General features: G+C 41.0%; 1 protein-coding gene across 5 annotated transcripts in view; it reads right to left on the minus strand.

Annotated features, from left to right (window-relative positions):
• Positions 1-652: 652 nt before the first annotated feature.
• DCX (doublecortin) overlaps positions 653-26,920 on the minus strand; it is an 88,184-nt gene continuing 61,916 nt past the window's right edge. For 2 of the 5 annotated variants that reach the window (XM_075513457.1, XM_075513458.1), the window contains exons 5-7: positions 25,308-25,445; positions 15,278-15,375; positions 653-12,680 (exon numbers count right to left, since the gene is read on the minus strand). In XM_075513457.1, the coding sequence (XP_075369572.1) occupies positions 12,624-12,680; positions 15,278-15,375; positions 25,308-25,445 (293 nt within the window). In that variant the 3' untranslated portion in view covers positions 653-12,623. The remainder of the gene's footprint in view (positions 12,681-15,277; positions 15,376-25,307; positions 25,446-26,920) is intronic. The other 3 variants (XM_075513460.1, XM_075513459.1, XM_075513461.1) reach the window with 3 other exon arrangements.

Genomic DNA, 26,920 nt, shown 5'->3' on the forward strand with positions numbered 1-26,920 from the left:
AAGCAGAAACAAACAGCAAAGTGGCTTGTACTATATAATTAAATGAGAAGGTCTAAGCCTTATTAACATTTTTCAGGGCTTACAAGGAAGAACGTTTTTGTCTTCACTGTGGTTCTGACAGGGTAGCTGTGAAAGAAGAACTTGGACCTTTTTCAGGCCTGTGTGGGAAGGCAGGACAAACACAGCGTATCTCTCAAATCTCACCAAACTTCCCAAAGCTAATGTGAGGCCGAACAGGCCTTGCCCAGGCCCTTGACGCCCAGGCAGAGTTCAGATGGCGGCCAGATCTTGCTGTTTTGAATTCTGAATCCACGATTTTGACTGAAGTGCTGCACGTAGGGAAAGAGTTGCCCTTACCTGCACCGTATCTCCTACAGTGGGACCCACACTGAGCTCGTCCCTTTAGTCAAAAGGATGGGTCTTATACAGGTTGGGCTGTTTCAGTCAGGCAGATGTGGGTCTTAATTAATTCAGGGCCATTAAATTTCCTCCCCTGTCTTTTTTCTGCATTTGTACAAGTGGGACTGATTTGGGAAAGCTGATGAATCAAAATGAACGAGTACCGCTATAATTCACAAATCATAGTCAACACATGCTTGCCAAATAAAAGCATCGGAAAGGTTTTTATCGGCCTAAATATTGAAACCAAATTTTATTTTTTGAAAATGACATTACACACATCTTGCAAATGTACATTTAGATGAGAAAACAATGAGTAACAAATATTGAGAGCAAAGCTATAAAGTGGACAGGTTCTCTGCTGCATGGCATTGCATTACAAGAATACTCAGACCTGGGATGGTTATTACAAGTAGTAAAAACAGTTCACAACACCTCACAAAAACGGAATTTTTTCTAGAAAGTCAAATCTTCTAACAAAAGGAAATTCTGCTAAGGGAGAAGAGGCATAGGGGATAGCTGTGTGAATCTAGCTACATTTTGTCATTCTGTGGCAGGGTTTTGTGGGGTTTTTTTAAAGTCCATTTCTTACAAAATCCATCTTTGTGAGTGACCCCCTCTTTTCCAAGACTTTGACTGTTTTCTGTCCTCCGTTGCCAACAGAACCACAGCTATTAAACAATAAGCCCTGCGGACTCAACTCAGAGCTTGGGAGTGTGGAGGAGTTGTCTACAGAATCCCTAACAACATAATTCCTATATACCATCCCCCACCCTCTTCCGCTGTATAGCCAGGAAAATCAAAAATTGTGTGCAAACTCCGCAAATCAGGGGCCACGGGACGAGTCCCATGTAGAACAACCAGGTGTGGAAGCCACGGCCAATACACCACGTGCCACATGCCTCAGCTGCAATGGATCAGCAAGATCTCATTGTTTACCTGTGACGCAAACTTCCAAAGATTTAACTTGTTCCCCAGTTCAAGCAGAGGCAACAGGTGACTGATACCCACCTGTTTTACCTTGAAAGTTAGAGTCTAATCAAAGTGCCAAGGCAAGGCGCTGTGAGAGCTAAGTTCCCCGAGAGAACCTGTTGAGAACTGCTTTTCAAACCTCGTTGTATATCATTTTATTTATGCCCAAATCTGTACTTTACAACCACGAGAGAGACAAAGACAGAATAAGAGAGAGGGAGAGAGAGAGAATCTTTCCAGGAGGAAAGGAAGAGCTAATTAAGAAAAGAGAGGTACAGGACCATGCATTTACTCTCAAAAGCTTGTTCACGAGCAAGCTAACATTTCTAACACTACAACCACTCATCTACATCTGTTTGCTAAGTAACTGAGTTCTACCTACAACTAGGGAGCAGAAGGGGTTTTTTTTTCTTTTCTTCCCCCTCCCTTTAAAACGTCAATAAAAATGTTTTCTGTACAAGTTGAATGGCACAAAAGGTGGTTAAAATGCTAAATAACTCACCACAAGTGGAGAATGCAAAATTAGTTCAAAACATGCATGGACTGTGTACAGGTAAGCAAGGAATCATTGGCATAAAGCTGCAATATATTACAAGATGATACAATTGAGATCTTTTGGAATAACCTCTGCTTGTTCTGTCCCTTTAAGAGAACTTCACGTAAATATTCCGCGTAAAGGGAATTCAAGGACTATATCCAAGCAGAAAGTTAACTATTGGCAACATTATTTGTCTGAAGAGAAAAGCATTTCCCCTCCCCTTCCACGCACTCCCCCAAGGTACAAAAGTCAACATGATTAGCATTGCTGCAGGCTTGCCAAAAAGAAAGGTTAGATAGATCTGTTTTAGGAGAACAAAAGCACCGTTTAAATTAATAGCTCTTTGTACAATGTCATTAATTAAATACCTTATTATTTAAACAAAAACAAACTGAAATTTACCAATCCCAAGAAAATAACAACTGAACCCTTACCACCCACGTGTCCTCCAAGGGTATGTACACAGAGTTTAAAGTATACCAGCTAAACTTTAAACCTGGCTGCCCCTCCAACCCCCACCCACTGAATGACAATAGAAAATACATCGTGGCCTCTCAGTTATATTATATTGCAGCTTTGTTATTAATGATGAAATCATACAAACTCAATGAATGACCTAAGACAGTAATCCATGATCAGGTTCCAGTTCAGCTGCATACCTCCCTCCCTCAACACAACTTGTCGGCAGATTTGCAGCTCAGAGAGAGCCGCAGAGCGCAGGGCCGTGAGCGAAGGCAGTTCATGCTCTTCGGAGAAGAGGGCTGTGAAGAACTCAGGCTTATGCGATGAGAGCCGCTAACCCTAGCTTGTGATTATATTCGTCATTAAGAAAATAGGCAAAGGCCAGTAACAGCAAAGTCAGCAAGCTGATACTCCTTTCCTGTGCTTCTAGACTAGACAGTGTCACAAAATACAGAGTATCATGGAGGGGAATGTGTCGTAATTTCAGAGAATAGAAGGAGATTTGGCTAGACAGGTTTCCTCTTTCTAAAAGACCCTGGGTGTCTTCTAAATTGATAATCGCAGCTGTACTAGTACTGCCACGGTGATAAAGCTGCTTGGATCACACATCATTTAAATAAGAAGCAAACTAACAACAATTTTACATGTCAGAATTCAGCATGTAATTATAACTCACAGGCTTTCTTGTTCTTACATTCAATACTTCTGCTTTACCTTATCTATAAACACCAATCAGCAGTGCAATTAATTCCCTAGACATTCTTCTTTTTAAGGAGACGCATCATTAGACATCACACTAAATCTGGAAAAAGCTCTTCTGTTGTAAAGAGGGAAAAAAATTAAAAAGGAAAAAAAGGTGTGTGTTCTGCAGCCCTTCAGCGACTGACTGCGTGGTCAGCATGAGAGGGAGACAGGATATCACTACATTTCAACTGCCACCTGCAAAGCAAAGTGAATTAAAAACCCATCCATATCTGCTGTGCAATGGTTGGAAGCAGATGGAGAAAAGCAGCTGTGCTGGAACTTAAAAAAACCCAAAAAAACAGAACAAACACCCCCCCCCCCCCCCCCCAACATAAACCCCAAAACCAAACAACAACAAAAAACCCCACTAAATGTTTCACAGGGATTCTCTGAAGGTAAAATCCTTCATTTCAAGAACTGGGCCTGGACCCCAGCTCAGGGTCCCTTTGGTCCATTACAGACATTTCCTAAGTTTGACTGTGCACATGGGTTTCTCAGAAACTCGGGGTTCAGAACCAGGGTTTGGTTCAGGTCCACCCTGACCAAGTGCCACCAAAGTGTTTCGTTCTGACTGCACATGCCAGGTGAATCAGTTTGCTCTGCAACAACCCCGCTCTTCAAACGTGACTCAAATTAATCTCAATTTCCTATACATAACTGTTGTAAATAGAGATGGAAGAACCAGCTTGGAAAAAAATCAAAAGCAGCCTTGAGTTTAGGTGAGTCACCTAAAATGCACTGAACCTTCCTTTTTATGTTCAGAGACATTTGGTAGTATTTTTCTCTAAAAACCAAGCCAACCATAAATCTCTATTCTGCTTGGTACTAGCTGGAACCAGAGTACAAAAATACTGGAAGAGATAGAAATGCTATTTCTGTTACCATAAACGTGCTGGGCTCAGGGCATGTCTATTGGTAGACTGAAGTGATAAAGCCATCACTCTTTAGAACCAGAAAAAATAGAGGAGACCCTGATTTGCTAAGGTTCCCTGTTTAATTTTCAATTCTAAAAGTTTTAAGATATTTCAACAAAGAAAACTATTTCAGCTTTATCATTAGCTATAATAAAACTATACAAAATATCTCCCATATATAACTTGCTAATAGAGGTTCATACAAGAGATCACCTTATAGCTGGGGTCAATGAGGTTTTCTCTGCAAAGCCTGCAGCTGTCACCCAGGAAACTGAATCTGCACTTAAGTAATCAATCACACAAGAATTATTGACAGTAATCAATCTTTGAAATAGGAGACCAACCTTGGACCAAATGGATTCAGCTCCCTTAATTACAGAGGAGCTTCTGCCTCTTTAAAGCAGCAGAGAATTAGGCGTATTGGGTTTCACTTGTGTTATATTGAGCGTCTGAGGATCTATGGAAATAAAGAGGTGCAATCTTTATGCAAAAAAAAAAAAATCTTAGACTAAACAGCAAAAAAATATGTTCAGATAAGTCAGTTGTTTTGCCTTTTAGGATTAAATTTACAAGCACTGTAACTCAACTGAATTTAGAAAAAAGATCTCATGAGAAAACCGGTGTTAAACACAGATGCCCTTGTTCAGCACGGACTTCCCATTGATTTATTGAATGCAGCAGCTCTCACATACGTGGCTAGGCATTTCATGGACAAGATCATCATCAGCCCCTCTGCCTGCACAGCAAACCAAGGTAACCTCCTCCAGGAGCCCTGTCTTGGCTTTTCACCCTGGTGCAAGTGGGTTGCTACTTTTTCCAGAGTTTGCTGAGCTCCGTGGGAAGGGATGGGAGGTTCAGAGGTGCCCTCGTTATTCTCTTGCACATGTCTTGCAATTCCCCAGTGTGCCAGGCCCGTCCTTCTCCAAGCCAGGGCATGCTGATTAATTTCTATTTCTGATCTGATAGGGAGGAATAAAAATAAAACCAAACCACAGGTGGGTGCTATCATTCAGCAAAGGGCTGGATCTTCCCTTCCCCCTTTTACTGATGACACATGCTGGCAGGAGAGTAAAACAGGAGCAGGGGAGGAACTTCAAACCAAGTCCTCCTGCCTGCGGCCAAGTGTGACCTTATTTCTGCTGTCGGGAGCGGGGCACACACTGTTGTGGCAGATAGCCTGCATCCTGGCTTAGATACCTGCAGGGGCAATAACTCTCTCAACATGCAGCCAGGAACCCCTGCTGCTTTTCTGTCCAGAACCAAGCTGTAGATCCTCAGCTAGCCCCAGCCTCCCCTTTTGTTTCTCCCTGGAATTTCTTGGCTTTTGTCTTTTATTATTCCCACACATCAATGGCACTGACATTTCCAGTGCTCCGCCTCATGCTCTCCCTTCCATTTGATTTTCTGTGAAGTTCAAGCTCATTTCGTCACTCAGTAAATATCTCGTAACAAATGCCCCCTACCATTCCTCTTAGAAACAAGTCTTTTTTTCTTTGTTTCCCGTGACACTGGCCATCATGGCATCTTTCTCTAATGATGCCAACCTTCTTTTTTCAGCTGACAGACTCTAATTGCTGCAAAGATTTGTTAATTCCCTTTGGGCATCCTCCTTCTTCAGTTGTTTGAGTGATAAACTGTCAGACCTAGGGAAGCTCTAAACTACTTTGAGAGTCCTGAGTTACAGTTCATTGAGATACAGAGCAAGAGCCAACATAGGTTAGTTCAGCTAAGTGCATTAAGCAATGAAACTGAAAGACAACTCTTTCCCATGAAGCCATCTGGCCATGAACACTTTCTAAACAAGAAAGCTTTCAACAACAGGCCCACTGTTTTCTTGGAGGAAGGCCACTGAAATCATTAGACTTATTCATCATTTACAAATACAAGGCCCACATTTTGAACGGTAACACGAATTGCCCCCGATGTGTACACGTGCATGTCACAAAAAGAGGGGCAGCAGGGGTCTGCATTGAAGCCAGAGGTGGCAACTCCAGGTGAGAGAATTGGGTTGCTGGATATGGATGTGGCCTTGCTCTCAGGGGTGTTGCTGGCTCCTCCATGGGTTTTGGGGGAACTAAAAATGATGTGTCTGTCTTTCGCTGTTAGTAAAATAATGAAGCATTTTTACAGCATAGTTTTGAGAGAGCCGGAGTTCCTGAAAAGATTTGCCAAAGACAATGGACCATAGTTTGCTTCCATAAGGTTTTCAGACTTCGCTAAGTAATGAATAAATCTTAAGAGCAAGCTCTTCCATAGCTCTTTGTATCAGCTTATCTCAAAGCACCTTACAGGTGGAGGTAAGTATTACGATCAGCTCTTTATGCATTGGGACACCATGGCACAAGGAGAACTGATCTGTCCGCAGTTATGCCAAAGACCAATGGCTCTGAAATCCCAGTGGCTCTGAAATCCCACTGCTGAATCCATTAGGTTTGATTCTCATTTGCTCAGAAGCTCATCTATTGGCTGAAAATTGGTGTCAGTGTTTTTGACCTTCTCTAAACAGAGTGTCCTGAGGGATGGATAGTGGTCTGTGACCCCAAAGCTCCACATTTTCACCTGCAGACGTAGTACCCATACCCTACCCTGCAACTGGGATTCTGTCAGAGCAGCTATGCAATGGCATTGCTGAAAAAAAGCCTTTCCATCCACCCACTTACAATCTCTGAGTATCTCCCCTCTCCCTATTAAAAAATGTTTTTTTGTCAGCTTGGCCACAGACCTTCAGACAAACATCAGATGACTAGATGTGTTCCAGAGGAAACAAAACCAAACCAAAAGAGGAGTCTATACACATTGCTGGCCCCAGCCTTTCACCTGGAGGCGCCCAGAATGAGAGACACCAGATCTCAAGCCAGGAACAAAGAAGGAGGGTGAAGAATATCTGAACAACAGAATCGATAACCAATGCAGCAAAACCCAGCCCAGTTCACTCCACAGTCACTGAGGAGTGGCTACACTGTGAGACACAAGACTCAGCTTTAACATTTCCTGAGATACCATGGAGAGGCCTGCTCAGATTCATACAGATGGGACAGAGGCATCAGCCAGAAGAAATCTGTGATTCTGGAGACAGTAATCTTCAAGAGCTGCTTGAATAAATGCGAGATGGGCTAAATATCTCAAGAATCAGTGTCTGTCCTGTCCCTTTTTGTCAAGGCCATTTTTACCTAGGCCTTGTTGGGCACAGGTATAGTCCTGCTTCTGAAGCCCAAAGCATGTTGGAAGGCACTTAAAGTCTTAACCTTCTTGGTCTCATTACACCAAGGTGGTGTTTCAGCTGGATCTCTTCTAGGTATCTTGTGTAAAGCACTAATCCTGTTGCATGGACTGACCTCACTCTTTAGCTAGATAGACAGAAAAAGATCTCCATCTTGGGCCATCCATTTGCTTCTACAAAGAACCTCACCAGTCCCAAATATTGTTCCAGCCTGCTTCCATCAGCAACCACTAGAAAAAAGCTGTTTTGTTCCTTCTTGGTCATGATCAGCACCTTGTGTGTGGTAAACGCACCTCTATATATCTTTTCTCTGGTTGTGGATTGTCTTAGCTTAAGGAGAGACTTTCTGGACTAATTTTATACCTACTTTACTTGGCTATTTTTTCTTTCTTTCTCTAAAAATGATTCTGCCTCTACTATAGTAAAAGACAACTCTCCAATTACCTTGAATGGATGTGGGGTACACCACTGAAGTCAATGACAAAATACACTCAAGTGCTCTCACAGCAATAAAGAAGTCTCATACTGTAAAGTCCATACCGTGCCCCTGCAGAGAGGATGCAACTTCCAGGGATGGCTGTCACTGGAACAGCATCTGTGTAGGGTTTCAGCATGGCGTTACAGCGCAATTTCACAAGGTGTTCTGTGAAGTAGCAAGAAGACCAGCACTGACCTCAAACGCATGAAAAAGCAAACACAAAGCATCCTAGAAAATGTCATCAGTATCCATATGGATAAGGAGAAACTAACTTCTATGCCATTATTTCCTATTAAAAATGCCTGGGTGTAACACTGTTTTGCTGTTTGCCATAATTTTTGGTCCTACCTCCCTTTTTTCCCTTCAAAAGTACTGTTCAAGCAAATGAGAGAGAAATAACAGCTAGACTGTGTGTGCAATTTTTTGCATGCATACATATGTGTTAGCTAAATATGAAAGAGAGATGTGGAAGTTGTTTTCTAAGCAGAATTATTTTTCTGTTGTCTATGAAAATAACACAGTTGGTGTTTCTAGCTCCTGAGAAGATTGTAAATAACGTGCAGACATAGGAAACACAGAAAACGGTATGCAAAAGTTATTTCCATCTCCCACCTCAGAGTGGACCAAGGTAAAATCCCATTGCCAAACTCTTTCAAAATTACAAGGTGTAGAGTCTTAGTTGGCTGTTTAGCTGGTGGAACTGAACTAGCTCCAAATCTTAAAACAGATGAGGCTTTAACCCAGAAACATCAGGATTATAAATGCTTTACAAGTGACAAAAGTCCTAAGGCTGAAGATTTTGCTGCATTGCCCTGATCTTCTACAGTCAAGACCATCACTGGAATGTATGAATACTAAATACACCAGTCTATGCTTGGAGGATTGCTCTAATTCCTTCCTAATGATTGTGTGCCTGAAACAGGTATTTTTACTGTATATACAAATTTGCTAAAATATACTGAATAAAGGCAGCTTTCGAAGGAACAAAGCCCTACTGCTTTAAGAGTCTCTCCAATTTGTTTTTAAATACTGTATTGTTTTAAAACAATATAGTCTTAGTGATTCAATTAGTCTCTGAAAACACTAAAGGCAGCCTCATGAGGGAAATTAGACAGGGTTTTTATAGTAGAATTAATATGGCAAATCCTCATATCCTGTGGAGTTTTATGTGCTTGTAAAAGTAGAAAAAAATATAAAAGGTAAACTCTGGAGTATATAGTGGAATTACTATCATCTGCTCCAGGATCTCATAGGATCTGGAATTATTATAGTATATTGAAAGTAATTACTAATTCATTCCAGTTCAGGAAAGCTTTCTGACCCAACCCAAGCTTATATCTCGTGAAAAATCAACAGGAGTAAAGCATGTGCTAAAATTTAAGCATGTCTTTAAGTTCTTTCCTGAATCAGGGCTGTCCCTATACTTAAATGACTAAGGTACGATGCCTGTGCATTGTTTCTCTTTGTATTCAAATCTATGTTAGGGATCCTACAAAGCTGAAGATAACTAGTTTTGAATGTAGGTAACATTCCACATGCATTTCTGTACAAGAACTCATGCAATATTGGCATTAATACAGACTTAACTATATGTTACAGCTGAAATGCTCACTGACTTCTCCTACTGCCCAGGCATTTCTACCCAGAAAACTGCTGTTTAAAACTTGGGAGTTTGACCTCATACCCTGTTTTCTTTGTGGCTTCTACTGGTTTGAATGGCTATATTTCCCACTGAACAATTCTTTTTTCCTTCTTCTTCTTCTTTTAGGCCTTTTCCATGTCCCCCTAATTCCCTGAAGGAATTGTTGGGCTCAGCCCCACCCCAGGATGATCCTCATGCAAACAAAACTCCACTCCCAAGGGAGCACTTGCAGGATCAGGTTTTAGATGTGTCACTAGGTGCAGCTCAGGAAGGCGGCCTCAGTGATTCCTTAGCATGCTCCACCAGGAAGAGCATCTTCAAATAACCAAAACTTGTGGCAGGAAGGAAAGGAACTACTTCTCAACAACTACCTCAACAACCATCCATCCAAAGGTTCATTCACCCCTTCCCATCCTGCTTTATCTTATACAAACTGAACTCACGGATACTGGATGAAAGCACATCTTGGACTCCTTTCCTACCGCCATGAGCTCTAGCAGTTCAGTCTGCTTATGGATATGAAAGATTTAGGTTTTCCTGGTGGATCTGTGGTGAGCGTCCTGTACTGAATAGCAAGAGAACCTAGATGTGATTTCATGGCTGTACTCTTGGTTTAGCAGAGACTCAGAGGAAAGGTGGCAGGACATGCTAACCCTGACTATGACAGGAATGGCCTGTGTCACTGAAGTGACAACACCTTTGACTGGAGTCCAAGTCCATAATCTCTAACAGGCAGGGTCACGACTACTAGTCAGGGTCCCTGGAAAGGCAGAGACTTGGGGAGGGACTCTTAGATTTCCCCCAACAGGACAGAGGAGAGGGTAAAAGCATGTCAAATTATCTGCCCCACTAAAGCTTTTACTAAGACAAAAGCTCCGATGAATAGTATTGTTAGCATAACCATGGCCTTTGACATCCTTATGTTTAAAAAGTCGTATTTTCTTGTGACCAGTGTCTACAGTAGCACCCACAGGATTAAACAGCCAAAAATTAGCACCCATAACCAAATCTGCACCCAGAATACTTCAGCACCTTCTGTTAGAGGATCTGAAAGCACTTTACAAATGTTAACCAACATTTGGCCTCACAACCCCCAGTGAGGTAGAACAGTATTGTCCCTCCAGGGACAGATAGACAGATTGAGGCACAGGGTTACTAAGAGACCTGCTCCCATTCAGACACTAAGTTTAGCAATGCCAAGGGCTGAATGAAGGTGTCCTGACTACTGCACCTATGCTTTGTCCACACTACCATCCTTTTCCCCACAAACCTTCAACATGAGCCCTTAGCCTTCGAACTAAAGCCAGGATTCTATATACAATAGGTGAAACAATCATTTAGCAGTCACGTAGTCAGAGAGTTATTGAATTAAATCAAGTTATTTGTGGGAACAAATGATTTCTCGTGCAAAACTCTGGATGTAAATGATCATGCGCTAAGACTACTAGGTGCAAATTTGGTGCACGATAACTCTGACCCCTTAATAATTCCCAATCCTGGCCTCTCTCAGAAAAATCTCTTTTTTAAGTTGCATTATATGTATCATCACATGAACCTCTAAAGATGCAGCCTGCACAGATTGTTTCATACCAGCAATGCAAGCAAACAAAATGTGGAGTGGCTTTGGGAACAACCCAGCATTCATGTAGCATCAAACATGACAACGTTATAATTCATTCTAATCACAAGGGGTTGCAAGGCAATAGGGAATAGGTGTGTATGTTGAAAAAAAGGCAAATAGAGCAATGAAGAAAGATTTGATTGCACAGATTTCATTTAGGTGAAGTTCTGTAATAATCAGTTTCATCGAAAGCTTATTCCATGAGAAAGGGAGGCAATGCCAGCTAGCCTATGACAAAGCTTCGGCGTAGTAAAAACCACCAGCCCTGCGTGAATAGATGAACTTTGCATTCTGTAGGAGTCATTACTGATTAATAAAAGCAAGAGGTTTCTCTAAATACAGTAAGTTTGTTTTTGTCAGATAGAAGAGTTTCTTAAAATATGGGGTTTTGAACACCACAAAATTCCATTTGTTATGTAAGTAGAGAATCTGGCCATAGTTAGGAATACTGAAGTGTAAAAAACCAAATACGTAGTCTTAAACATTACAAAAACTATCAAAACATTCAATATTTTGAACTGACCTTTTTTTTTCCTCTACATGTGTCTGTTTTGGCAGTGATGACAAGATTTCTAAACTGAGTTGTTATTACTGTTCTGCAGTTGTTGGTTGGGTTTTTTTGTACATTTTTCTGAATGTGTTTTTTAAACAAAAGAAAATTACCAGCTTTTATAAAAAAGAAGGAGCTTGAATCCTTACTCCCAAAACACAGATACAAGGTTTTCCTTTATAAAAAGTGTATTGATTTTTTGCTATAAAAAGTGACCTGTAGGGTGTCAAACCTGAAAACAAATTTTCACAGTGTTTTCAGTGTTGGCTGTTCACAAGGCATTACTGTTACAAACAGAGATAGAGAGATACCATAGGGTAGGTATAAAAATTTGTTACCAGGTAGCAGTATCTTTGGATCATCTGTGAAAGATGTTCCACTCCAGATAATTCAGCCGACTTACATTTTTTTTGCTTAATCATTAAAAAAAAAAAAAAATCCCAATATTTGAATCACTATTGTACTAACCTTACTTAGCATCTTATGCAATCATTCCTAATCTCATCCAAGCTTCTGCTGGCATATTAAGCACCAGACTAGTAAATCATTTCCCTTCCTGCCTTCCAACAACAAAACCAGTACTGGTTAGTATGTAGTATGCAGGTACTAAAATCAGGGCTGCAAATGAGGAGCAGGTGAGCTGGCAAACCTTGGCAGTTTGGACAGGTGGAGAATATCATTTGCTCTACTTGAGCTTGCAAATTGGTCAGCAAGTGATCTATTTGCACACTTCCAGGGGGAGCTACTTTACTATCACTAGGAAAATTACACAGTTGCAGCAGAAGACGAAATAATAGAAGAAAATGGGAAATGCACAGGATCATTGGCATATTGGCCCCAAATTGCTCGCAATGTCCATTTTGCATCCCTATAACTTGGAAGAATGGTATCCCTCTATCTCTATAGACTGGTAGGTGTTGATTTGTGGCACGGAGGATAAATCACAGAAAAAAAAATGACATATAACTGTGTGTCCTTTTGTCTGTTTTGAAAGCACCAGTCACCTATCTGCTTATTTTGGCAGAAGTACTCTACTGTATCTTAAACATAGCTTGCAGTATGGACATTTAGCTTCGTGTCGCTTTACATGGAATCTCCAAGGGAATCAGAGTCATCCAAAGACAGAGGCAGATACAAGTCCTGTAGGAAGAAAGAAGAAAATGTTAACTCACTCACAGTCCCGTGCAGTTCATAGGGACAGGGTGGAAGACTCATGCACTGGTTACTGGGTGGGCCTTCCAGTTGTCCAGATAGTTCAAGGCTAAAATCAAGGCAGGTTACTTGCACAGTGGGGCAAGGGAATCTTGGTACCAGAAGAAAGATGACTGTTCAGTGATAAATTTGAGAAGTATTTTTTTATCACTTCTGGATCAATGTGTCCATTATAGCACATGCATGAAAGAGCAGGACCTTTCCTTAAATAGGTCTCTCTGAACCTAAGTCCACAATAAAGAGTCTTACCTTGATTTGACAGCTATCCTTAGGACAAATCTCTAGGAAAACCACATGTTCCATGATTTATTCTTTATTTTAAGTAATTTCTGATCGATTAGAAGGGTTAAGAAAATAGTCCCAAGTTTATTATCTGGATCAAATACTGAATGTAAAACTTTTCCAGGGTCTCTTTCTGGAGTAACCATCTTATTGCACTTCCTTAAAGTTCTGCCTGGAATGGGGTACACAAACCTGCTCAAGGGCTGAAGTTCTCCTTGGACCTTTCTGAATTCTGACCCACACACAGGTAATAACTGTGAGCAAAATGAAGAAAAGCCCAAATACACAGAAAGGAAGTTCACAACAATCTTGATATAAGAAGAGGTAAAATATTACTTTGTGCTGAACTCAACCTAAGCATTTAGCATTTGAGCTTTAGGGGAAAAAAAGAAAAGTTATTTCATCATAAGCAGGAAATTGCTCCTGGGAGGAAGACAACGATGCATTAATATTCTGGTAACCTAAAATGCTACATTTGTGTTTGCTGATTGGTTTAAGTTAGTGGAGAAGCTCATAGATGGATTGGCTTTGCCCTCAGCAGTCACCATCTATTACAAATGTTCTAGGGGCTTCTCTGGAAAGGTCATAAATCAGCCAGCTGAAAAAATGCATAAAACATTAAAGAAGGTGAGTTTTACTTGTCTTTACCAGGAAGCAAATACTCATCTCCAAAGTCCTAAATGAGATAGTGTTTGGAAAGTATTTTAGGTCCTTGCTGGCTGAAGCAAAGGATGCAGTTTACAGCATTACTTTTGCTGAAATACACACAAGCAATTTTTGAATTCAGACTATGGGCCAGATCCTGTTCTCAATTATAAATTAATAATAGATCTGGACCCATTGTGTTAAAATCGGTGTGTTTCCTCAGACTTAGACCGAGCAGCTGAGATCAGAGTGAAGTCCTGAGGAAAACACAGATTTCATTTGGATTCAGCTATGCCTTTGTTAAAGAAAGTCAAATAAAGCTGAGTAACTACAGCCTTTCCGTATGTTGGGAATATTTTAAAGATCTGATTTTTGAGAAGCCAAAAGTCTACCCCAGGCTCCCCCAGTACCATTCAACCCCATGTCCAAAGGTCTGCGATCCAAAACCTTACATGTTAGAGGTGTAATCCAAAACCCATTGGACTTTTGGGGATTCCTCCCTTTGACTTATCTGTGCTTTTTTCCACCATCATAACAACTGTAGTCCAGCTGCTGCTACCACTCCTCACTTTGAGAAAAAACGATCCTCAAACAAAATAAGTTCAAGCTGTGCAACCTAGACCACAGTGGATTACATGTGGCTGGCCGACTGCAAAACCTCACCACTATCAGAATTTTTAATTACTCTTCCAGAATTTCAAGTGAATGCTTCCAAAGTCATACTCGGGCTGAGAGGTATGTTCTGATTACTAAAGAGAAATCCCACTGACCTCCTCTCACACTTACATTTATGTCCAAGATCCAATTTCTGTATCAAGTAAAGACTGTTGGAAGCAACACTGTGGCTATTCCAGAAATGAGAAAGCCCATGGAAATGACAATCTGGTCTCAGCGCAGAATGGCACTGAGTAACAGGAACATAAAAAAGCTGTGACTGCTGCTATACCTTTTAAATAAATCAATACATGAATTATCTATGAGCCAGCCCAGGTTTACTGATCTCTACTAGGATGCCATGCTACCTGTTAGACACCCTGTTTGTTGCCAGTAAAAACAGTTACTGTACCAGAACACAATTACTACATCATCTGTAAAAAAATCACTTATTTCCTGTAAAACAGACTATGGCCTTAAATAATTTTAAAAAATCCTTGAGAAGCATCATTAAAGTGATGTCTTAGAGCTTCAGTAACATTTGTATTTCTTCTGCTGTTTAATGGACCAGATTTGCCAACCCTTAAGGCTTTTCAAGAGAGGAGGATTTATATGAAGATCATATCCATCAATGAACTTTTGTGATACATTTGTGAACTTTTTCAGTGATAGTGACAGAAGCTCAAGGTTAAGTTATCTCTTCTGATCCATATGGATGATCTCCAGCACACATTAATAACTCCAGTGGAAGAAACAGGCCAATGATTTGTTGTTTACCATCTTGCTAGAGCCCAAAGTGACAACCCTTTTAGGTAATGGGCCAAATTCTCCACTGTTTCAACATAAGGAGTCGTGCTTCCAGAGAATATGGCCATGAGTTAAATGCCGTACAAATCTGAGTAGACTAAGGAAGAAACAGATGTAGTAAGGTATAAGAAACGTAATACCTTGTGCTTACGGAGGCTCCCTGGGCTGGTAGGTGTGGAGATCGGGGACTGCTTTGATTTGGGTGTAGACAGCTGACTGCTTGAGGTCCCATTTGCTGTCAGAAAACAAGACAGAAGCTAGCAGTCAGACAAGCAAGAGGAAGATCTCCTTTCTCCTTTGGGGAGATGGAAGGTATCCAAACATTTAACACAGAAACACTATAGTTTATTCATGTAGGCAGGAAAAAAACCCCAAGTGAACAGCATGGCTATTCACCCAACTTAAGGCTTTCAGCTGTTCAAGATAATAGACTGTAAAATACAGTGAAATACAAAATATATCGAAGGAGCAATATTTTACACTACAAATATTCACCAAATTAACCCAAGATACACATCACCAGAAAAACAAAGACAATTTCTATGTTCTCAAATAGTTTAACACAATTGAAACCACATGGCATTTAAGGGCATGAGCGGAAACCAGAGGCTGCAGATATCCTGGATCCTATAGAAGAAATGTTAATATGTCAGATACACACATTACGAATTAGACAAACAGCTGCCTGGAATGCCCTGGATGTAGTTAGTTGTGGCTGGGATTAAATGACCAAAAGAGCCCTTCTGAAGCCCTGGTGTAAGCATAGGGTGGCATGTCCCTGTTCAGGTGGCTCTGCTGTTCCTCCACTGCCTGCACCAGAGAAGTGAACATGGTTCCTCAGGGGGAGGAAGAGGAGAATCACATCAAGCGACAATCCTCTTGCAAAGACCAAAATCTGGCCTTTTGGGTTGCTTTGTTTGTCCATGTTGCTTTGAAGAAAACATAGTTATTCTCCGTTTAAAAAAATATGATTCATTAAACCAAATGGCTTTTGGAAGCGTTGTTCATTGAGGCCTTCACAGACCTGGCTTTTAGTTAAAGTGAAGGGCCCCAGGTCTATGTCAGGGCAAGCTATTATGCATTTATTGAACTAAAAAGGAATCAAAGTTACATATTATGCAGAAAAATGAAGGGAAACAAAATGGAATAAGGATAAATTATTTTTTTCCTACCACTGATGTTCTTTGAAGTAAGCTAATGTCTTTGATAATTGCCAGGTGTCACAATACGTATTTCGTAAGGACATACTTAAGCATAGTGAATTGGTCATTCATAGGTTGTGTATCAACTCCAGGGATACAGACCCTCTTGTTACCAGGGGTTGTAAACACATAGTTCCACCAGCACAAGCAGCATTACTTGAAGGAAGGAAATTCAAACTCATGCTGGCTGTGTCCAAGTATATTATCTTTTCCAGCCTTTTCTTTTTGCAATCCAAGCAGCAGCAAGCTGGAGGCCTTATGAGCATTAAACTACATATCCCAATCAAGTCTACAGAAAGGGACATTTCCAAAACCTACTCCAGATCTTAACATATTCAGCACAAGCCACAAAACTAAACCCCAAATATTTGATTGTCATTTCCTTAAATAGCAATAGTGTTGCCAGCCCTCCAGATAACTATACAAATCCCTATCCCTTCTAAAGAAAGCATTTTTAATTGTGTTGATGTTTCACATAGGGAGAGAGAAAGACAAGCATATAACGATCCAGGCTTGTTGTCCTGCTCTCTAAGTGCCCAATACCTCTGTGTACCATTACTCTAACTGTAAAGGCATGTGCACAGGAGGATGGATGATTTCAGCATATGGGACTTATGCTTTCAATTGTAAGAGCTGAATATGCAAATCAGTTACTTAAAATTAAGCAAGTAGTTGAGTGTCTGGAGGAGAACTAAGAAGTGTATAAAGTATCATACAGTAAGAAGAAGGTGAGTGTTGTATTTGTAAGAGCAAATCCAGCATAACCCTTGCTTTAATGCCTCAGCCAGCCTCATTCCCCTTCTCTGTTACCTTCTTGTGAGAAAGAGGAGGGCAGTTAAGGTTCGTAGTATCACTGGCCCAAATGTAGAGATCATACAGGTGAATTCAAGTAAGTGTAAAGAAACATGTGCTCTAAGCCACAGGACAAAGGAGGAGCTGCCGGCATGTTAAAGCAGCTCAGACTCAACAGATTCACGGTAACATGGGCCCTCTGTCTTCATATCCATAATTTCTATGCAGAAGGCGCTATTGGGAAGAGGAGGCTATTCAGTACAGATAGCTTTTTTCCCATTACAAATGCACCTCACTGAGGAAACAGATATTTCTTAAAAGGTGGTAGAAATAATGATCTATAGATAATTGGGGAACAGACTGACCCTTCACCTCCCCATTCCACTCAGACCATTCTTTATTGGTAGGGGGAAAAAACTAGTTATGGAAACCCAGAAACTGTTACACGCTGGTCCCCGCACTGCGACATGCCACTTTTCACTTTGCTCCAGTTCTACAAAGTGAGCTGCCCTCGAGGTTGGGGGGAAAAAAAGTAGAGTTCACTAACTATATGCCATACAATGAAGGCACTTCAGAAAAAAAGAACTTGGATCTCTTTTATGGTATTTTTTTACCAAGTGACTTTGGGTTTCTATTAAAGAATATGTGGGGTACAGTAGTACTAATATAATCTGTATTAGCTAGAATCCATCTTTAATTTCTAAAATCCCTTTTTCTTTATTTATTTCCAGTTGTCACTGATCCTGAGGCAGGAAGTAATCTTTCCTAAGACAAAGAATGCCACTTACCAACTCTACAAAGAACCCAAATTTCCCTTCCACAAACAGGAAGACTGGAAGAACGGCTAACAGTTGGTGTGCAGCAAATAGATGTAATTGCTGCAGGGAAGGACATAAATTCCCTAATACAATGAGACTTCTAAGTGCTACAGCAGGGATGTTAATATTTTATGAGCACCAATGAAAAAACAGATGTGACATCCAAATCAAAAATCCAATGAGATGGATGTATATCATTACAAATACTCACAAAGAGTTTTGCAGCAGGACCAACAATTAAGAAGCCCAGTTTCATTTTCTTTCTGTCTGATAATGAAGAATAGTGTTCATAATCAAACTTGCATGCATTTCTTTTGAACTCAAATGCAAGAAAATAACAAGAGGCAAAGAGCAGATCCCAGGTGGTGTATAACGCTCCTGCTCCACTAAAATCTGCTGATGACTTATGGTAGCTAAGGATCTCACATAAGCTCGGCTATTGGAAACCATTCTTTATAACCAGCTTTCATTTTAATTCATTTGGGTTTTTTTCCACCGCATTATTTTTTGTGTATTATGTCTTATTTATGTCATTGGATTTGCTTTGCAACCTCAATTTACCTTAAAGCCCCTTTGTGCATATGACACGTCCTTTAATTGCATGAACATGTGCACTACCTTGTTTCATAGGACCCTTAGCTCCTTCAGTGCACAAGACAATTGTACTCAGGAGATAAATCAGGCTTGTCCAGCAAATGAGAGGGAGGATGGAGAACATAGGATAATGTCACCTTTGAGATGGCTATGAGAGATTCAGGTAAACTGAATTCTCTGCTTGCTTCTCCCACAGATATTTTAGCCAAACTTCTCATATGCAATTGTTCCTTGAGTGTTGCTCAGGTTTGCTTGGATGACTGGGACCCTGGATCTGAATTTCCAGCAATGATAAGCACTGAGACGTGTAAATGAGGTTAGTGAGGTCCATCTTTTGAACTTACATTTCTATCAAAGAACAGAACTGGTAAAAGCAGGGCCCAAGGATGACAGTGAGTGCTCAAAATGTGTGGAGATATCTCTTTTTCTGTCAATTTGTAAAATAAGGTTAATACTCCTTGCTCCATTGGGGTTCCCAGGGCTCTGCAGATGAGTTCCTAGTTTGAGGAGCACATGCTCGTACATCACAAGAGTGAAAGAACCATGAAATACATGGACAGTTTTGTCTCCAGGTCAGGGTTTGAAGTGTCACCAAGAAAATAAAGAGAGGCAACAACCAGAAGAAGGGCAGCATAAAGCAAATGTAGAAATAGCAGCTCATTTAGTGAGCACAAGCCATCCTGCCCTCCAGGACAGAGGAGCCTGTGGGAAAAATAAAGACTCCATTGTAGTGTGTATTCAGGAGTGGAAGAATTCAGATTGCACAGGCATCCTTCACTCAGGCACCTCCTAACTTCCAAGCACTCAGCTCTGCAGCATTGGCACCCTTTTCTCATCACGTTTTGTGAGGGTGATCTCTCCGCTGGATGCGTACGGTGGATTGTCAGCTAGCAGAACGTAAGTAAGTGCACGTGGGATAACAAGCTGCTCTACCTTGTGTGCAATCCAAAAGACATCTGCTGCCTTTTTAACACATTCATATATAATGACCCTGGGGAGCCAGATCTGCAGTCAGGACAGACTGACGTTCTGTATCTGTTTTGCTAATTGCTGCTGCCTTGTGAATATGCTTTTGTCCCTCTATCCAAACCCTTCCATTAGAGGACTGAGAAATTAAAGTCCTGCAGCAGTGCCTCAGAGCCCTGTTCACAGGCTCCCTGAGCCAAATCAAGGCAACGCTGGGGAAAGACATTTTCAAATTTCAGCTCAGGTACCTGTGGCTCTGTACAGCAAAGGACAAAGATCATGCTGGTTTTAAAAATCATAAACTCTCCTATCACAGCACATGTATTTATACAACTGAACCCTTGTTTGTTATGTGAGTTACTGTAAGATAAATTCATATTTTTATAACAAAGAAGTAATGGCAAATGACATCATTATTTTCTCCCTTGTATTTCTCCCCTGAGATTTAGCTCCATCTTTTGTTTGGTTTGACTTCTTATTGGAGTCATCTGTTAAAGAAATTTTGCCAAACTTCATGCTGACCCTACCCCATTTAAATCTCATGGACCATAGCAGCAGGACAGAGACTTATCTCCTTGCACCCAGTTCTCCTCTGTCATGTTAGGAGAAGGAATTGGATGGTATACTGCACGTCTAGTTTAGTCTGGATTTTATTGCTCTAAGCTATGTCATTTAGCAAAGCTGACTTCACGGAAAGAAAAATAGAGGCTAGAAATAACCATAGAAGCTTTGTAACTCCAATTCTGTGCTCTAAATTGGGATCAGATATATTTGGGTCATCCCCAATAGAGATCTTATTTTTTAAAAGCACCAAGTCTGACAGGGACTCACAGGCTCCCTCGGAGACCTGCTTCAGTGATTAAGATGCTTGTAATTGAAAAGTGTTCCTAATATCTGATCTATATATCCCTTATTAAAGATTAAACCAATATCCTGTCCTATCCCTGATAAAGACAGAAAATCGATCCTTATCCTCTTTTTAATACTTCATATGCATTAGAAGAGTGTTAAATTGTCTCTTCTTGATCTTCCTTTTTTCTAAGCTGAATCAGTCCATTTCCTTCAACCTTTATGAACCCTAGGAAATTTCTTCTGGATTTTCTCTAGTTTGCTTATGACTTTCTTAGCATGTTCAGTCCATACTAAAACACAAGAACCCGAGCTCAGCTAAGGCCAGATAGAGATACCAATCCCTTCCAGTCTCAATTCACACCTGATATATGAGAAACTAGTTCAGCTCTACTAGCTAACATTTGGGAGACAAGAGAGAGGCACTTGGATACATTCTTGTAGACGGAGAAGTAAAATCCTGCTGTATTTTGCTAACCCCACCTTGCTGGAAGCAACATTTTGGGGGAGTTAGGTGGAGGATGTAGATGAAAGACTGCATCACAGTTCCACCACCAAAGAGATGGGAAACTAAAAGACATATTGGAAGCCCAGTGGGAACTGCTGGGAAAGCAGCCAGTCCAACTGAACCAAGAGGTGAAAACAGCCCCACGATGGAATGATCAGCACAGTGTCTAGAGGAACAGCTGGATCAAAACAGAAATACACTGGCATTGCTGAGAAGGCATATATATGGGTTGGGCGTTAATGAGAGAAGGAAGAAAGGATTCCCCTTAGGAATATAAGGACTGTGGTCTGTTACCATCTGCTTATAGCAAGACACTTCTTCGTTCATTCATTCGTTTCCTTTTCATTCATTCATTCATTTAATTTTCATTCATTCATTTAAATGACTGTATGGTAAATAAAGAGATAAAAGTACCATGCCAAGAAAACAGTGTTTAACATGTTTCTGTGGATTAGCTAACTCATTTTTTTAATATCCTTGGAGCTGAAGGGCTCTGGCTGCCTAGAGGGAATTGAGCTTTTCACAGTGAGGCCATGACACATCTAGGCAGGAGGCAAATTACCTCCGGCAGAAGGTAGCAATTCAACCAGTGAACTCGAATTGCTGCAGCTGGGAGATGGCACTCTCTGTGTGGTTGCACTTCTGTGCACGGCCTTTTGTCCTGATGTTTTTTAACAAAATATTTTATGTGTTCTTTGTTGCTCCATGTTAATCCTTGTTATTTTGGAACAGCAGCTGACCACTTACTTCGGTGGCTCACTACCAGGACTGCTGTAACAAGACAGTCAAAGAATACATTACAGTTCACATCTAGCTGGTTATAGGAGGAATTAAATGGCTTAGAAGCTGCTTCCTTTTCAGTGCTAGATTTACAGACTTCCTACATATATTTCCTTATGTATTCTGCTGTTGTTCTGACTCAGAGGTGGCCCCAGAGACCACAAGCAGGAACAAAGCTTTGGGTGGCATCAGGGGAAACTGAACTCCAGCCAGCAGTATGCTCTCTCTATGGCTCTCCCAGAAAGCTAGTTATACCTGGATCTATGTTTCTCATTGAGAATTAGATCACTAAATCCATAGCCAAAACCAGAAGGAGCAAATGATATCAAAGATGAATGGAGATCACCTGGCACAGGAGGCAGATCCCTGCATAGAAAGCTTCCAGGCTGACAAATCAACTTAGATGGGGATCTACACAGTCTATGACGATGTATAACACAGCATCAGGCCACACAGTTGTATTCATTCACCTGCATAACCTAACAGTTTACTGCAGCAGGACTGAATGCGTTAGAGAGTGTGCGGGTTGCTGGAGCAGTCTCTGATCCACTGGAGTGTAGACAGTGGCCTTGCTAGAGTGTGGCTTGCCTCTGTTGAAAGGTCTGGAACACAAGCTGCAGCCGCTCTGCTGCTGGAGATGTCTTTTGTCTCTGGCAATCTGTGAGATAATAGCTTTGGTTTCAGCAATATTATTGTCCAAATGCTTTCAGAATACACAAAAAGCCCTAAATAAAGAGCCTCAAAGCTCTCTCCTGTGCATGATTCCATGGGTAGATTACAGAGCTCTGTGTACAGATTGGTTATTACTGCCTTGGACGATCCATTGGGAAAGAAGGTATGAACAGCTGAAATGATGCACTCAAAGCCACGGAGTGAGTCAGTGGAGGAGACCGGAATAAAACACAAGTCCCCGAATACCCCAGCCTGTGTGGAGGGTAACTGCTGCTCGGGCACAAAGCATTTCCACAGCTTTCAATGAGAAGTGTTTTATTTATGTTGACACATAAAGATCAGAAGTGTTCCTACAGTGAATGGTAGAGAAAGCGGATGCAATGTTTGTATGCTGCCAATGTTACATCCTCAGAATTAGCACTAGCAAGCTTTGCTGAAGCAGTTTTTTCTGTTCTCTCTGTGCTGTAACAGTGACTTACTACTTTTGTCCACTATCTGCTGGCAACACTGAAGCTCTTGCCAAGGAGCGAGGCAGAGTTGTGCATGCACAATCTGCTTTAAGCCTTAGCTGCCTCTGTGGGCAATGCATGCAGACCACTGTCCACATGTAAATCCACTGCATTCTCATTTTTGCTGCTGATAAATAACGTACCATTTTCCCATATGCTTTAACAGGGAAATGGAATAATTGGGATGAGAAATGGAAGAAAATAGCCTTTTCTGTAACTGCGGTCTGCTTGTAATAAGGAGGGTTCAGACTTCTTGCATTCAAGCAGCATGGAGATTTACTTCAGAATCTGTATTTACATCAGTGCCCAGATATGTCACAATGGTCTTAGAGACTATGGTGGAAAAAACGATACCGAAACCTACATGGAAAAGAACTGAAAAGAACAGAAACTAGTAACATAATATCAAGGAAACTCCAAGTTCTGATATGACAACCATAGCAGAGTGAAAGACGGCAAAGACAGAAGGTACAAATGCGTAGGAGATCAAACACATAGCAAAAATATTTAATATACTTGAAATAAAACTGCTTTTAAATCCTTTCACAAATGAAATAGGTGAGAATGCTGAAAAAAATGGGTCAGATCATCTTTTATTAATCAGGCTTCATTCAGCATTCCTTGCCTTTTTAATGTGATAACTTCAAAATGCAGCTAAGCCTGTCGATTGTTTATGTAAATATTGACTCTTAAGGAATGTGTAGACCCACTTTCTTTATTACAAATTCAAGGGACGAGAACACAAGATGGTATTCTTTTTTTCTCTCTGTCCTGAGAAAACAACTGTCTTTGATTACCTTTCCAGCGCTGAGAGTTCAGTCATTTTTTATTCTCATTAAGCAGGACAGGCTGCCAATTTTTCTGTATTGAAATCACAGGAAAGTACGAAAGACCCTTGTCTAGATGGATTAAAGAAACCTGATTTGTCCTTCATTACTGGCCTTAACTCCAGGAGCTGGCTATTGTTCAGCATTTCTGGTTATTTTAATCTCCTTCTGAAAGGCTCTACTAACTGTGTTCATTAAACTCCATCAGATGACTCACAGTTTTGTTCCTGTGAGTCATTCAATCAGTTAAAATCAGGACCACAATACTTGCCATTTCACATTAGACTATATGTTCATGCAATAAAGTCTAGTTCTGATGGTAATTAGCACCTGATGCTTATGCAGAAGGTTTAAATGCTGTTTCACAACTCATGCATGAGCTGACTCCCAGATCATTGAATGGGAGTTGTTTGGTTTTTTTTAAATCAACAACGTATTTTCCATCATGCCTTCAATGTACCTATGCAACTTTACCATGCATTTAGGATTGTAACAGCTTTTTAGATTATAGCAAGCCTGAGTTAAAAACAGCCAACGCTGGAATCTTGAAGGAAAACTCTATGAATGCAGAGTCCCCTTACACAGAAATAACTTTTTTAAAATCACAGAGTCTTGGCATGTGCCAGCCAATTTCACATTGCCTCTTTAAGTAGCTGAAGAACATCAAGAGACCCTAAACAAATTAACTACTTCCTGGGGAAAATCTTTCTGAATATCGTCATGAGAATTTTATATCCAGTAATCCAATATCTACTGATGGTCAGCTGTTGTGTGGTGTTCGCATGCAATATGTAATGTGTTACCATGAAGGTGAAAAGCGATTTCTGTTTTATATCACCTGTGTTAATACTGTGGGTCACTTGAATTTTAGCTATGAAGCTCTCCTGGAATCCTGGAAGTGCTTATTTGGCGATTTGGCCATTTTAGTGAAAGGCCATGTCTGGTTCTCTTTTGGAAAAAAACAGGCAGACAGATAACACACCTAGAGATCCACCCTCTCCATCCTGACTCTAAAAACTATCAATTACCAGAAGTGTGATATTCAGCCCAGCTTTTAATTTATAAGCTCTGCAGCTCTCCAGATGTGCTACACTGCCAATCCTGTTGCTACTGACAAGGGAGGGAGGCATTTTAAATGGTGCAAGCTGCTGTAGCAAATCAGGATTCCCATTTTCCTTCTCTTCTATTACTGAATGGATGTCTCAGTGTCACATCAATAAACCCATCACCAGTTCTCTAATTGCAAGGTCACTGGTCTTCTTTAAATAATGATTAGAAGGGGACGCTTCTGACCTGTACAGGTTACATTGCACAGGAGGTTATTCTAAATCAGTCTGTATCTATAGGGAACATATGGGAGCACTGTGGGCCTTGATTTCCTGCCTGTGAAGTGGAAATTTCTTTTAAATTTTTGTTAGGGCAGGAGGCTGTGAGACTGTGGGTGGTAAGACTTAAAGCCACAACTACACTTAACCAACCAGCGAATTCCTCTCCGATATTTATTAAGTGCCCCTGCACCAGCTTCTTGTTTTTTAAAAAATACCAAAGTTTCATATGCAAACACCCGAGGTCAGTGTATCCAAAGACACACAATATGTGTTTTTCTCTTAAGCACAGTTAATGTTCAGACACCAGAAAACAATCACTCACCATCTTGATGGTTACCTGAATCGGCTGGAGACTTGCTCCGGCGCATGGGGGCTGGACTCTTTGCTGAGCTCTTCTGAGGGGTGGGAGATGACTTACTGCCCGTGGCAGTCGCAGGGCTCCCTTTCATCACCCGGCACTCTGAGGAAACAGACAGCAACCATGGTTATGTCCCTACCTACTCTCGCTGCCTATGGACACCAGCTATGACACACCCATGGGCAGCTTAGTGCTTTGTCTCTAAAGAGCTGTAGAAAACATCAGTGGCAAGGGAAAAGCTGATATCTCCACATTTTCTCCAGAGCAGCAAGGAGAATTTTTAGGGGGAGGGCAAAAAGAAGAACAGCTTTGCTCCTCTAGAGGAGGTGCTGAGAGAGTGTATGTCAACATAAGGCTGGCTCCCCAGCAGGGCCCATCTCCGTACCTGTGTCCTACCAAAGATTTTCTGCCCTTCCCCTTGCCTTGGTTCTCACCAACCAGTGAGCAAAATTAAAACGGTCAACACTGAGGGAAGAATCAGGCCAAAAAACCAGTTCATTTGCTGTAACCTTTCCATGAAGACCTAGTAATAGGAATGATGAGTGCAATTTATGCAGGTGCAGAAAGCCAGTGAACAGCTCATGGCATGATGTAAAGGTCTCTAAGTGGCAGATGAGACATCTGCCCCAGAAGGCTTTCACCCAGCCTGACTCAACCTATTCTGTGGTTTCAACAAGCTGCAACTTTTCAGATGCAGAAAGCAAAGAAGACAAAATGGTTTTACAAAACACGTCCTTTGTCCTGGCCACTCATCCCTTTCAGAAAGGTTTGTATAAACAAGTCTAATAGATTTATGTACTTAAAGACATGAGCAGATGAGAACCCCAACTGTGTTTTCTTAAAAAATAAATAGGCCAGGAAGAGTGGAAAATGTAAACATGATCTACAGTGTCCTGCAGAAGGGAACTGAAATGCTAACAAACCTCTGTGTGTCCCAGGATTTCAGGCATCCCAGATCTTCAAAACCAGGGTTTATTTACATTGAGAGCTAACAGAAAAAGAACTTTCCACCCTTCAAGGTATTAACTTAACCCAGTTAAGAAGAAGGCAATAAAAAGGGGATTTCCTTTTTGTCAAATGCTAACTGGTCTCACCTCATCTCCTGCAACAGATTGTCCTCACCAAGATGTGAAAAACAGGTCTTTTTTACAGATGTGAATTAGATGTTTCACGTACAGACAGTTTTTTATGGAAAAGTTCAGCTCAGCATGCATGGGCTGGACTGAGGACTCCCTTGACTGGATTCCCTAATGGGAATCAACTAAGGCAGCACGTAGCGGATAAATAATTGGTCAACCGAAAACAAGTTGTCTGACCTAAATGTATGTGTTATTTATTTATATATCAGTATATCCATGAAAATGTAATTGCCTTAAATTTTTCCCTAGGCTTTCCTCATTCTCAAACAGTCAAGAGTCAGTCTCTTCTTCCAGATGGTTTGCAAAAGAGTTTGCTGGTGGGTCGTGCAGTACAAGAATATGAAGAGAGGATGCCCTGTGGTCCAGGGATACTCAACAGCAATAATTAAACCTACAATGAGTTTATTCTCTCTCCTGCTAAATGGATTTTGGAAACTG

Source organism: Mycteria americana, chromosome 10, assembly GCF_035582795.1.
Source record: "Mycteria americana isolate JAX WOST 10 ecotype Jacksonville Zoo and Gardens chromosome 10, USCA_MyAme_1.0, whole genome shotgun sequence".
In the NCBI taxonomy this organism is placed as follows: domain Eukaryota; kingdom Metazoa; phylum Chordata; class Aves; order Ciconiiformes; family Ciconiidae; genus Mycteria; species Mycteria americana.